Source organism: Miscanthus floridulus, chromosome 1 (assembly GCF_019320115.1).
Source record: "Miscanthus floridulus cultivar M001 chromosome 1, ASM1932011v1, whole genome shotgun sequence".
Taxonomy (NCBI): domain Eukaryota; kingdom Viridiplantae; phylum Streptophyta; class Magnoliopsida; order Poales; family Poaceae; genus Miscanthus; species Miscanthus floridulus.
This window is the reverse complement of record NC_089580.1, coordinates 79889347-79902244: the sequence shown is the minus strand read 5'-3', so window position 1 is coordinate 79902244 and position 12898 is coordinate 79889347. Positions and strand designations below refer to the sequence as shown.

The 12898-nt window shown below is 51.6% G+C and overlaps 1 protein-coding gene across 1 annotated transcript; it reads right to left on the bottom strand.

Annotated features, from left to right (window-relative positions):
• Positions 1-7983: 7983 nt before the first annotated feature.
• Positions 7984-8948, bottom strand: LOC136487942 (NADPH-dependent aldehyde reductase-like protein, chloroplastic). Its single transcript, XM_066485030.1, has one exon. It carries the CDS (start codon positions 8906-8908, stop codon positions 8126-8128), a length of 783 nt encoding a protein of 260 aa, XP_066341127.1. The 5' UTR covers positions 8909-8948; the 3' UTR covers positions 7984-8125.
• Positions 8949-12898: the final 3950 nt, after the last annotated feature.

The following is a 12898-nucleotide window of genomic DNA, read 5'->3' as shown; positions in this document are numbered from 1 at the left end:
GACGCGTCGGGCCTGATAGCGCCGTAGGGTCTGTTGGTATTTAGCCAAGTGCAGTAGTGCGACATCTCGGGCTTCCTCTAGTTGGTCGAGGGCGTCCTCTCGGGTGGTGTGGTTGCTTCGTTCGTTATAGGCCTATAGCCTTGGGGAACTGTATTCCAAGTCAGTGGGGAGGATGGCCTTGGCCCCATAGACCAGGAAGAAAGGCGTGAACCCTGTGGCTCGGCTTGGGGTGTTCCTCAGGCTCTAGATGACCGATGGGAGTTTGGCGAGCCATTTCTTGCCAAACTTCTTCAACCAGTTGTAAATTCTTGGCTTGAGGCCTTGTAGGATCATGCCATTGGCACATTCTACTTGGCCATTGGTCCTTGGGTGTCCTACGGCCGACCAGGCCACACGGATGTGGTGGTCATCGCAAAATGTCAAGAATTTTTTGCCGGTGAACTGTGTCCCGTTGTCGGTGATGATGGTGTTAGGGACCCTGAACCTGTGGATAATGTCAGTGAAGAACAACACTGCCTGCTCAGATTTGATTCGATTGATTGGATGAGCCTCGATCCATTTGGAGAACTTATCGATTGATACCAGTAGATGGGTGTAGCCCCCGAGGGCCTTTGTAGAGGCCCAACCATGTCGAGCCCCCACACGGCGAACGGCCATGTGATGGGGATGGTTTGGAGGGCCAGGACCGAGAGATGTGTCTGTTGAGCATAGTTCTGGCATCCTTCATAGGAGCGTACTAGCTTGGTGGCATCGGCGACCGCCATCGGCCAATAGAACCCTTGACGGAAAGCGTTTCCCACGAGCGTCCAAGGCGCCGCATGGTGCCCGCAGGCCCCTGCGTGCAGGTCCCAAAGCAGGGCTCAGCCTGCCTCGGCGGTGATGCATCGTTGGAGGACACTGGAGGGGCTTCACCTGTACAATTCGTCATTACAGAGGACATAAGTCTTGGCTCGGCGCGCAAGCCATCGGGCTTTGGTACTGTCAATAGGAAGCTCCCCTCGATCAAGCCAATCAAGGAAGGGGATTCGCCAATCCGCATCTTGGTCGGTCTGGGGAGGCTCGGTGCTGACTTCCATGACTTCGGGCTTGGTTGAGAGAGTCTCAGCAGTAGAGGGGGCGTCGAGCCCCGTCGTGGGTTCGATAGGTGGGTCCTCCTCTACTACCAAGGTGTAGTCAATGAAAGGTTTGTACAGGTCCCTGGCAAAGACGTTCGGGGGGACCGGAGCCCATGCCGAGGCCATCTTTGCCAGTTCATCGGCGACCTTGTTGTACTTCCGCGCGATGTGGTTTAGTTCGAGGTCATCGAACTTGTCTTCTAGGCGACGTACCAACTTGCAGTAAGCCTCCATTTTGGGTTAAGGCAGTTTGACTCCATGACTTGATCGACGATGAGCTGCGAGTTGCCCCGGACGTCGAGACGCCGTACCCCAAGCTCGATGGCGACCTGCAAGCCATTGACGAGGGCCTCGTACTCGGCCGCGTTGTTGGAGGCGGTGAAGTGGAGTCGCACCATGTAGCGCATGTGTACTCTGAGGGGTGAGATGAAGAGGAGACCCATGCCTGCCCTGGTCTTCATCAGAGACCCATCGAAGTACATGGTCTAGCATTCTGTCTGGACTTGAGCAGGTGGTAATTGGGTGTCGGTCCACTCAGCCACAAAATCGGCCAAGACCTGAGACTTAATCGCTTTCCGAGGCACAAAAGTCAAGGCTTCCCCATAAGCTCGATGGCCCACTTGGCTATCCTGCCTGAGGCTTCCTGGTTGTGGACTATCTCTCCCAAGGAGAAAGACGATACCACGGTCACTGGGTGGGGCTCGAAGTAGTGACGCAGCTTGCGCCAGGCCAGGACTACAGCGTAGACCAGCTTCTGGATGTGGGGGTAGCGTATTTTGGTCTCGGAGAGCACCTCGCTGATGAAGTAAACAGGTCGTTGGGTGGGCAGAGCATGCCCTTCTTCCAGCCTTTCTACTACTATGGCAGCGCTGACCACTTGGGTTGTTGCGGCGACGTAGAGTAAGAGAGCCTCATCTCTGGCTGGGGGTACCAGGACAGGAGGATTAGTGAGTTGTGCTTTAAGCTTGGCAAGGGCTTCTTCGGCCTCGGGGGTCTAGAAAAAGCGTTCGGATTTTCTCAAGAGGCGATACAGAGGCAAGCCTTTTTCGCCGAGGCGCGAGATGAAGCGGCTCAGGGCCATAAGGCATCCCATGACCCTCTATACTCCCTTGATGTCTCTGATTGGTCCTATGCTGGTTACGGCCAAGACCTTCTTTGGGTTGGCTTCGATGTCGCGCTCCGAGACTATGAGTCCCAAGAGCATGCCTCGGGGGACCCCAAACACACACTTCTCGGGATTGAGCTTGATGCCCTTCTCTCTAAGGCATTTGAAGGCTATCTTCAAGTCGTTGATGAGATCTTCAGCCTTTCTAGACTTGACCATGATGTCATCCACATAGGCCTCAATGGTTCGCCCAATGTGGTTGCCAAAGACCTAGGTCATGCACTGCTGGTATGTGGCCCTCGTGTTTCTGAGGCCGAAAGGCATAGTCACGTAGCAGTACATGCCAAATGGGGTGATGAAGGAAGTCGCAAGCTGGTCAGACTTTTTCATCTTGATTTGATGGTAACCGGAATACGCATCAAGGAAGGATAGGGTCTCACACCCCGCAGTGGAGTTAATGATCTGATCGATTCGGGGTAATGGGAAGGGGACTTTTGGACAGGCTTTATTCAAACCGGTGTAGTCTACACACATCCTCCATTTCCCATTTTTCTTCCTAACTAACACGGGGTTAGCCAACCACTCTAGGTGGGACACTTCCTTGACGAACCCAGCCGCTAAGAGTTTCTGCACCTCCTCGCCGATGGCCCTACGCTTTTCCTCGTCGAATCGGCGTAGGTGTTGCTTCATCGGTCTAGAGCCAACCCGGATGTCCAAGGCGTGCTCGGCGACCTCCCTCAGTATGCCCGGCATGTCCGAGGGACTCCATGAGAACATGTCGGCATTCGCACAGAGGAAGTCGACGAGCACGACCTCCCATTTGATGTCAAGGGTGGCGCTGATCCTTAGCGCCCAGTCGTCGGGGCAGGTGGGGTCAACCGAGATGAGGTTGATGGCCTCCGCGGGCTCGAACGCCCCTGCACGATGCTTGGAGTCAGGCGCCTCGCCACTGAGTCGATCGAGATTGGCGATGAGGGTCTCGGCCTCTGCAAGAGCCTCAGCGTACTCGATGTACTCGACGTCACAGTCGTATGCATGTTCGTACGTGGACTCAATCGTGATGATACCGCTGGGGCCTGGCATCTTGAGCTTGAGGTAGGTATAGTTGAGGACTGCCATGAACTTGGCATAGCACGACCGCCCCAAGATGGTGTGGTAGGTTCCCCTGAACTCGACCACCTCGAAGGTAAGGACCTCCTTGCGGTAGTTGGAGGGGGTGCCGAAGCAGACGGGAAGGTCGATGCGCCCGAGGGGTCGTGTGTGTTTCCCTGGCATGATGCCGTGGAAAGGTGCGGCGTCACCTCAGAGCCTCGACCGATCGATCTCCAAGAGCTTCAGGGTGTTGGCATAGAGGATATTGAGGCCGCTGCCTCCGTCCATCAACACCTTGGTGAGTCAGGTGTTGCCGATGATCAGGTGGACAACAAGTGGGTACTGCCCAGGATTTGGAACATGATCGGGGTGGTCATCTTGATCAAAGGTGATCGCCTCCCAAGACCAGTCGAGGTACCAGGGAGTGGCCACCTTGACCGAGAAGACCTCTCGGTGTTCCCTCTTTCGCTGCCGTGTCGTAAGGCACGCCGAGGGTCCACCGAAGATCATGAAGGCGTTGTGTACCTCAGGGAACCCGTCGTCCTTGTCATCATCCCGGTCACCGGTGCCCTTCTGCTTGGCGTCGTCGTCGGGGAGCCCGAGCCTAGCGTAGTAACGCCGCAGCATGGAGCAATCCTCGAGGGTGTGCTTTACCGGGTCTTGGTGGTAAGGGCAGGGTTTCTTAAGTATGTCGTTGAAAGGCCTGGGGCCTCTGGGGCCTCGGTGATTCTTGCGTTCTGCGACTACGACCAGATCGGCCTCGAGGATGGCCCGCTTCCCCTGGCGATCCTTCTTCTTTCTTTTGGGGAGGCGGGGAACCAAGGCCTCAGAGGCCTCATCCCTCTGCTTCCCCTTAGCGTTGTTCTTGGGGAAGATGGCCCCTATAGCCTCTTTGCCTGAGGCAAAATTGGTGGTGATGCCGAGGAGCGCGACAGCCGAGCGCGGCATGTTCCGGCCTAATTCTCGGACCAAGTCTCGGTAGGTGGTGCCAGAGAGAAAAGCCTGGACAATCTCTGAGTCACCGACGCTGGGCAACTCGGTGCACTGTTTAGAGAAGCGCTGGATGAAGTCTCGGAGAGACTCGTCTGGTTTCTGGCGACAACTCTTAAGGTCCCAGGAGTTTCTAGGGCGCACGTATGTGCCCCGGAAATTCCCGACGAAGACTCGAACCAAGTCGCGCCAGTCGTGGATCTGAGAGGGAGGAAGGTGCTCGAGCCAGGCTCGCACTGAGTCTGATAAGAGCAAGGGGAGGTTGCGGATGATGAGCCAGTCATCGTCTACGCCACCTAGCTAACAAGCCAGGCGGTAATCGGCAAGCCAGAGCTCGGGGTTGGTCTCGCCGCTATACTTGGTGAGGTTGGCTGGCTGGCGAAACCGGGCTGGAAACTGAGCATTGCGGATGGCTCTACTAAAGACTCGAGGGCCAGGTGGTTCAGGAGAAGGACTACGGTCTTCCTCACTGTCATATTGGCCGCCTCGATGCGGATGGTAGCCTCGAGCGGGCCCCTCACCGTCGTGGCGCCATCGCCGGCCGATCACCTTGTGGTCGCCCTACGCCTCACGTTGGTTGTCGAGGCGGTCATGGACCGAGGGGACCCTGTTGATGGTCGGTGCCCGAGCAGGCTCGGGATGAACCAAGGCCCCCCTATCCTGCCGATGCGGTGTTGAGGGGAGGTCCGAGATGGCACCGTGCCACCGGGAGGCGGAACTCTCAGCCTGCTGCACCGCGGCGGTCTCAAGGAGATCTCGAAGCTCGCCGCGAACCCGTCGCCCTTCTGTGGTGGAGGGCTCAGGCATCGCACGCACTAGCATCGCCACAGCCGTGACATTCTGGCTAGCGCGATTGAAGATTGGGGGACGATCGTCCCCTTCATCATTGTTGATGCAGTGGTGCACGTCGCGAGCCCGTCGTCGGGCTCCTCCGCCATCAGCGTGACCTTGCTGCTCCTGCTCGAGAGTGTTTCGGAGCTGTTGCAGAAGGAGCCAATCTTGCTCAACCTTGGCCTGAAGCTCGCGGAGCTGCTCTAGGTCCGGGCATCGAAGTTGTCCGAGGGCAAGGTTCTCGCTCTGTGCTGCCGGTGGGATAATGCGTGAAGGCGTGGCATCGCCTGTTCCCTGATGAAGTAGAGTGCGGTTGCCTGCCCCCTCGTCCTCGTCGCCCGTGCTTGGCATCCCAAGTCCGACGTGGAAGCACTCACGTGAGGGATCGTAAGTACCTTCATCGTCAGAATCAGAGTAGCCAAGCAATAGTCGCTCGCGGCCAAGAATCGACGCATGGTTTTGTGGTCGTGGAGGTCGGAGAAATCCGCTCTGGCCCATGCCTCGTCCTCCTCCGAGGAGTCAGCGTGGGTGTGGGTCGATGTGGCAGTGTCGAAGTTGAAAGCGAAGCGCTGGCGGCGCTCCGAGAGATCCGCGTGAGCGGAAGCGTAGGCGTAAGCATAAGAGGTGGCGGCATTTCTCAACCCAAAGGGGTATGGAGAAGGTGCCATCGCCAGGCTCTGCTCCACCGGAGTTGGCTCCTCAGAGAGTGGTGGAGCGGAGCTTGATGTCGGGGCATCGCCGGGTGCCACCGGCGTCTTTCCCTTATCCAGGCTCAGGCTAGATAGGTCCCCAATCAGGGGCCTTGCGCCAACAGCTGGTCGTGGGATACCGTCGGAGAGCGGCGAATCGCCCTGGGTTCGCGTGGCATCGGGGTGATCCTGCTCGCGTCGTGCCTGGCGAGCGTGGCGAGAACGGCCGCCCAAGCGCCGCCTACGCCTGGGCTGCCGGTGCATGACGTCGTCGTCGGCAAGCAGGGCTCGGGGTGTGAGAAGTACCATGTCGTACTTGTGCCCTAGAGACATGAACTCCAGGCTCCCAAACCAGACCACCATGCCGAGACGCAGTAGTCATACGGGGTCTACCATCCGGAACTTGTTGGGATGACGAGACTGACACATAGAGACCCCTACCTGGCGCGCCAACTGTCGGTGTTTCGGACCGGGGGTCCTCAACCAACTAGTGAATTTGTGCTGCGTGTTCCCAATCCCGGATGGTGATGCAAAGAGACACAAGGATTATACTGGTTCAGGCAATTGGTGCTCTACGTCTAGTCTAAGAGATCGATCTTGTATTCTTTGCACCGAAGTGCTGGTAGTAGGGGGTTACAAGCACGGTGAGAGAGGGAGTTAGTCCCAGGTCTCGGCAGGAAGTGATGTGGGCTGCTTGAGACGTTGCTCTCAGGCGGCAGGAAAATGCGCATGTTACAGGGTGTTGTTCTTCGTGAGTGCCTCTCTCCCCGAAATGGCCCAAGTCCTTTCCTTTTATAGTTTGAAGGGAGTACAAGGGTAGTACATGAGCTAACTATATGGCATCGTGCGAACAGAGACGGCGTGTCTGAGCCCTGTAGCCTGTTCCTGTGACGGTGTGGTCGTCGGAGTGGTCCGTCCTTAGAGCGCTGTGGCGACGTGCTGGTCACATCTGATCCTGTGCGTCATGGGAGCTCCAGGGCTGCCTCGGGGCGGGTGTGGTGGTCAGCGTGCGAATCGCCGTGGATCGACTGCGTGTGAGGTCGAGGCTTGGTTGGTGCCGAGGCCGAACCGTGGCGGGGGTCTCGGCAGATGTGAATCTCGAGATGGCCGAGGCCCTGTCGTAGGGTGCCGAGGTTTGGAGGGAGCGTTCGTTCTAGTGCGCTGGTTCAGAGGCGATGATGATCCGGGCCAGGCTTCCCATGCCGCGTTGTCTTCGGGGCGGGGATCGCGGGGCACAGTGCTAGAATACAGTGGCCGGTAATCCCTGTCGTGCCCTATCTCAGCCGGTGTGGCGCTGATGCGACTTCTTGTCCCGTCGGCCACTCCGTGGTGTCGAGCCACCGTCCGGCTGAGATTGCGGGAGTGGTTGACGCATTAATAGGATGTGACGTGCTGTCGGGAAGACCGGTCGAGGCGGGAGCGACGGGTTGTTGTCGGCTAGCCTCGAGCGATACGGAGGATAGCTGTCTCATTCGAGGCTGTACGCACGGGGCCTCGGGCGAGACGAAGATTGAGTCTCCTTGCCGAGACCTTCCGCGAGAGGCCTCGCGCGAGACGGAGATTTAGCTCCTTGCCGAGGCCTTCCGTGAGACGCCTCGGGCGAGGCGGAGATTTCGATAGGGCGTCGAGACCCCCTGTGCGAGGCCTTAGGCGAGGCAGGGAACCAGTGGGCTCGGCCGGGGCCGGCGATGAACCCATGGCTTACCTTCTTGCTTTGTTGTTGATGGGATTTAAGCGACTCTTTTGGTGTACGCTCGGGGTACTCCGTTTTATGGTACCCGACAAGACTAATTATAAAACTAATTACACAACTTGCGACTAATTTACGAGATGAATCTTTTAAGCCTAATTAGTCCATGATTTGACAACATGGTGCTACAGTAAATATGTGCTAATGACAGATTAATTAGGTTTAAAAAATCGTCACGTAAATTAGCCTCCATCTATGTAATTGGTTTTATAATAATCTATATTTAATGCTCTTTATTAATATCTAAATATTCGATGTGACATAAATTTTAGGAACGACTAAAAAACCAAACACGCCCTTACACCCTTAGGCCTTGTTTAGTTCCAAAACGTTTTCTCAAAAAGTGCTACAGTACCCATCACATCGAATCTTGCGATACGTGCATGGAGCATTAAATGTAGACGAAAAAAAACTAATTGCACAGTTTGGTTGGAAATCGCGAGATGAACGTTTTGAGCCTAATTAGTTCATGATTGAATACTAATTGACAAATAAAAACAAAAGTGCTACAGTAGTCAAATTCTCAAATTTTACCCAACTAAACACAGCCTTATTAGACGAAACCGCCGTTGACCCTGATGACCTGACCGTTAACCCAAGCCGCGGCGTTGCTGGCCAGGAACGCCACCACAGGCGCCACGTCCGTCGTCTCGGCTATGCGCCCCATGGACTGCTGCTCCACCCTCCGCAGGAATGCTTCGTCCTTCCCGGCCAAGAACAGCTCGGTGCGCACGGGCCCCGGCGCGACCACGTTGGCGGTCACCCCTTTCGCGGCCACCTCCTTGGCCAGGATCTTCGTCATCGCCTCCACAGCGGCGTTAGTCGCCGTGTACGCCGCGTATCCCGGTAGGAGCATGCCCACAATGGATGACGAGAACGTCACGATGCGGCCGGCGCTGTTGGCCGGGACTCGGTTCGCCGCCTCGCGGCACACGAGGAACGTCCCGCGCACGTTCACCGCGAACATGGCGTTGAAGTCGTCGACGGCAGTGTCCGCGAGCGCCGGGTACTTGTCACTGAGGACGCCTGCGCAGCAGACGACGATGTGCGGGGACCCGAACGCCTCCTCGGCGCGGTCGAAGAGCGCGTGCACAGCGTCCGGGTCCGACACGTCCGCGCGGACGGCAACAGCCTGGTGGCCGCGGGAGGCGAGCTCCGCGACGAGCTCGTCTGCCCTGGCGGAATTGGACACATAGTTGACCACGACGCGCGCGCCGAGGGCGGCGAGGTGGGAGGACACCTCGCGGCCGATGCCGCGGGAGCCGCCTGTGACGAGCGCGACGCGGCCGTCTAGCCGGAGCAGCGACGACGTGTTCTCGGCGTTTGCGATTGCCATGACTGGCTTGACCCCTCGCGGCGTCACGCACTTGTGTACTTGTGTGTTGTCTCAGCACGAGTTTTGCTATGCTCCACAACGCGCGATGCCTGTGAATTTATAGAAGGTATTATAAGCTGGTCAAGGCATGTGCGATCGTCTCTTGGGTGGAATGTGACATGGGGAGTGACAACTGACAACATTAAATATTTCGGTGAGTGTGGTCATGCGAAGAAATCGGCAGGTTGATGACGTACAAGGTGAGAATATATAGACGTAGGATTTTCTGTGAGTGTGCACACATTCCTATCCTATGGCCTTGTACAGTTGTACTCCATATCATAATTCACAGTATGAAAAAGTACCTATCTAGCTGAAAGGTAGATTAAAAAATACAGAAAAAACTGCCTCATTAATAGAGCACCAAAAAGATCCAAATGTTATATACTACTACTTCCATTCCAAACTGTAACTCATGCATAACAAAAGTTGTGTATCTCGAAAAACCAAAACAACTTACAATTTTGAATAGAGGACTACATTATGTTCACCAAAAGTTTGTTTTCATCTGTTCGATGAATACACAATCATGGTATAACATGTATGCATGATTAAGTGTTTATGAATCCCTATGATTTCCATCTCAATGATGTGCGCTTTCTCAGTGAGACTTCAAGAGACAAGCTAAATCTTCTGAGGCCAATGGATAGTTGTGTTCATTAAGAAATCCTTCATATACCAATGTCCTATTTTCTTGTTGAGTGCCATAACCATTTTGGCTAGTCACCCACAACAACTATCCGTGACTTTCTCTTCTTATTAATCGCTTTGTTCATGTGTTGTTTTCACGAAACCATGGACAACCATAGATATATTTCCTTAGTTGTTGAGTCTCTTTCTACGTAGTATCTCCTCATTGTAAAAACTTTCTCCAAACCATAGCTATTGTAGAAACTTTCTCATTGTCAATCCAATAGCCTCTTCACTCATATCAACCATCTTTTCTTGCATCTTACATGTTATGATAAGAGTTACTACACAAATAATAAGTGATCAGCACTTAAAAGGATTAATACACTATTCAAATATTTAATAAATTTGCTACCTGTCCCATTTTTCATTTTTCCCATAGTGACCATAAAGAACTACTAAACTACATTCTACTATTTCGCGCCAAGGAACATAGATACTCGGTACTGTGCCGCATCTGGCATAGCAACAAAGTCACACAAACAATGCTTCTGCAGGCCAATAGATTAGCTGATTCTTTGGCATATACAAATGTATACTGAATCAATTTAATAGTACTACAGTACTAAACTACAAATGAAACTCTCACAAATCCAATAACTAATTCATCAATATTATGTTGAACAGATCAACATGACTATGAACAGATCAACATGAACAAATTAACTTATATCTGTGGCAACAACCATATAGCTTCAGTTCAGTGGAACAAGAATCAGATGCAAGTACCATCTGCCAGGGCATTCGCTACAATAAAAATATGATTCAGCTCATCAACAACCACCTATGCATTCAATTCAATAAGCCATCAAGAATCATGTTTGCGCATGTTGGTTAATTATGTGCTTCATAATATTTAGAGGTTGACTAGCCATCATATATTTAAGAAGGAATTACTTTCTTCTGATTGCAGTCCACATATCCAACTTCATATATAGTTTTGTACAATCACTACAACTTGAGGAGGGCATTGGCAAAACTATGCAGGCCAGTGGTGATCCCAATCTAGGCGAGTGGTGGCATACTGGCATGCGAGCAGTAGGTAATTAACAAATGGTCAGTGGCGAGCTTTTGGAGGCGGTGGCAGCGATCTTCGGATAGGCAACCGGCGCCAACGAGTCCCCTAATAGCGAGCTATAAATCAGATTCAACTAGCTAATAAACCTTCTCAAGATCAGACATGCCTTAACCGCATACTATGCACGATCAATATTAAAGTAGAACAGCCGGTGAAACATAATCCGTCGTTTATTGTAAGAACCGTCGCAACGTAGCAAAATAAACGATGGACTAAAAAGGATGTGAGGCCAATCTAGATCGATCTCGATCGGCCAGGTGATATTGCGAAAACTAGTGACAATAAGAACATCAGCAAGATCGGTAACTTAATGAATCTACCTGAAGGACGCCACCCTTAGGTAGAGCCGATAACTTGACCTTAATCTAATTCGAGCAGTGGATGTCGAACTTAACCGATGCAGCCGTACTTGAACTAGATAAGAGTCGATAACTAGCTTATACTAGAGCTCGCAGTGGAGGTCGAACTTAACTGATGCAGCCTTACAAATCAAAGTAAGTCATGATGGTACTTACAGACAAGCCGGAGGTCGGCCGGATCGATGCAGCCCTGCTTGTTGAAGAACTCGTCGAGATCTACACTACTACTACTCTTAAGGGTTGACGTAAAGCCGAAAAAAGTAATTGGTATTGATTGATTGTGATGCCCTTTTACAATAGCCGGGGTCCAATATTTATACCCGAAACCTAAACATGAATCCTACTCAAATACGATTCATTATAACTTTTGGTATTAAGAGAAAACATTCCTAATTTAAGATAACTTGGACCCTAATCTTTCTCTTTTTGTAGAGTCCGACATGTCTTTCCCGACGCCAAACGTAGCTCATTGGCGTTATCTGCTGATGTCGTCCGAAGAGAGCCGATCCCAGTGCCGCATCTGAATCAGCTGATGTCGATCCTTATGCAATCGATTCCTTGATGATTCAATCTTGAAAGTTTCGAGTTCCCGCGTTCTTCTTCATAAATTTTGGTGTAAACAGAAGGGTTGCCCAAATTTGATTAAAAGCTCATTCTACTTATATCAAATAGTCAATATCATCTTTATTGACAACATAATGTTTCTAATTTTGTATTTGCTAAAGCATTTTCAGTCTTTAGTTAAGCAGACCCATGTGTTCTCTGTTGGAAATTTGTGAACATTACCAACGTTTTTTACACTGAACTATACCTTTTTGTAATTTGCACAATGAGTAGTATCTGCGTAGTATGCTTATCCTTAATGTGACAAAAAAAACCAGACAAACACAAATTCAGAGAATAGAGCCACTATTTTCACTTGAAGTAGACAACAAATTAGAATTGTTCTAATGAATTGGTGTAGATGAAACGATACGGTGCACAGGTACAGCATGGCACACAGGAAGGCCTTCAGGTATCAAACATATCTTCCTCATATACGGTGCACAGGTGCAGCATGGCACACAACTTAGAGTACTTTGTTCTATTTGTTTCATCTGGCTCTACACTATTCCAGTGTATTTCGGTACTCCAAGCTTCCTAGAATAGCTATCTTCCATGTTATGTGCTCCTATTTACTTCTAGGCTTTGATGCACGGTGTTTACTAATATTCCATAAATAATGATTGATTAGTTGAACTGATTAAGTATGTTCTAATGCCACATATTTTGGCTCGCTACATAATGTCGGTAAAACAATGGTGAGTTTCTTCATCCTGCATCCCAAAGTCATGATCTACTAGCATGCTCCAAGTAGAGCGTGGCAAAGCCGCGCCAGTTTTTCTAGTTTTGACTAAGGTCAGATTTTGTTTCTGTTTTTTTTTAACTGAACAGGAGGCCAAGGAGGCCCTACTGGAATATATTAATTATAAAAAGAAAAACAAACGTCAACATACAAATGAGAGAGGGTGGAATAGTTCCCATCAAACTGTTGTTGACTAGGCTAAGCAATGGATTTTTTTTTAAAAAAATGTCCTTCGAGGGCACATTAGAAGCTTTTCAGAGTTCACAGAAGTCGAGAAAAATAAGCATCTTGCCCGTGCCGCCGAGCCAGTGCTGGTGCAAGCGGCAGCTGCTCATCGCCTGCTCGCTCGTTGTAGTAGCACAGAAAGGGAATCGGCGTTTTTATTAATGAGCGGCAAGCGTGAGTAATATTACTCAACTCCATAAAAAATACAAAAGTCTAAATCCTGAAGTATCATTTGAGATGTTTCAAAACAAAAC

Bases quoted from the DNA above. Each gene is read 5' to 3' on its own strand.
- LOC136487942 (XM_066485030.1), bottom strand. From the start codon at position 8,908: ATGGCAATCGCAAACGCCGAGAACACGTCGTCGCTGCTCCGGCTAGAC.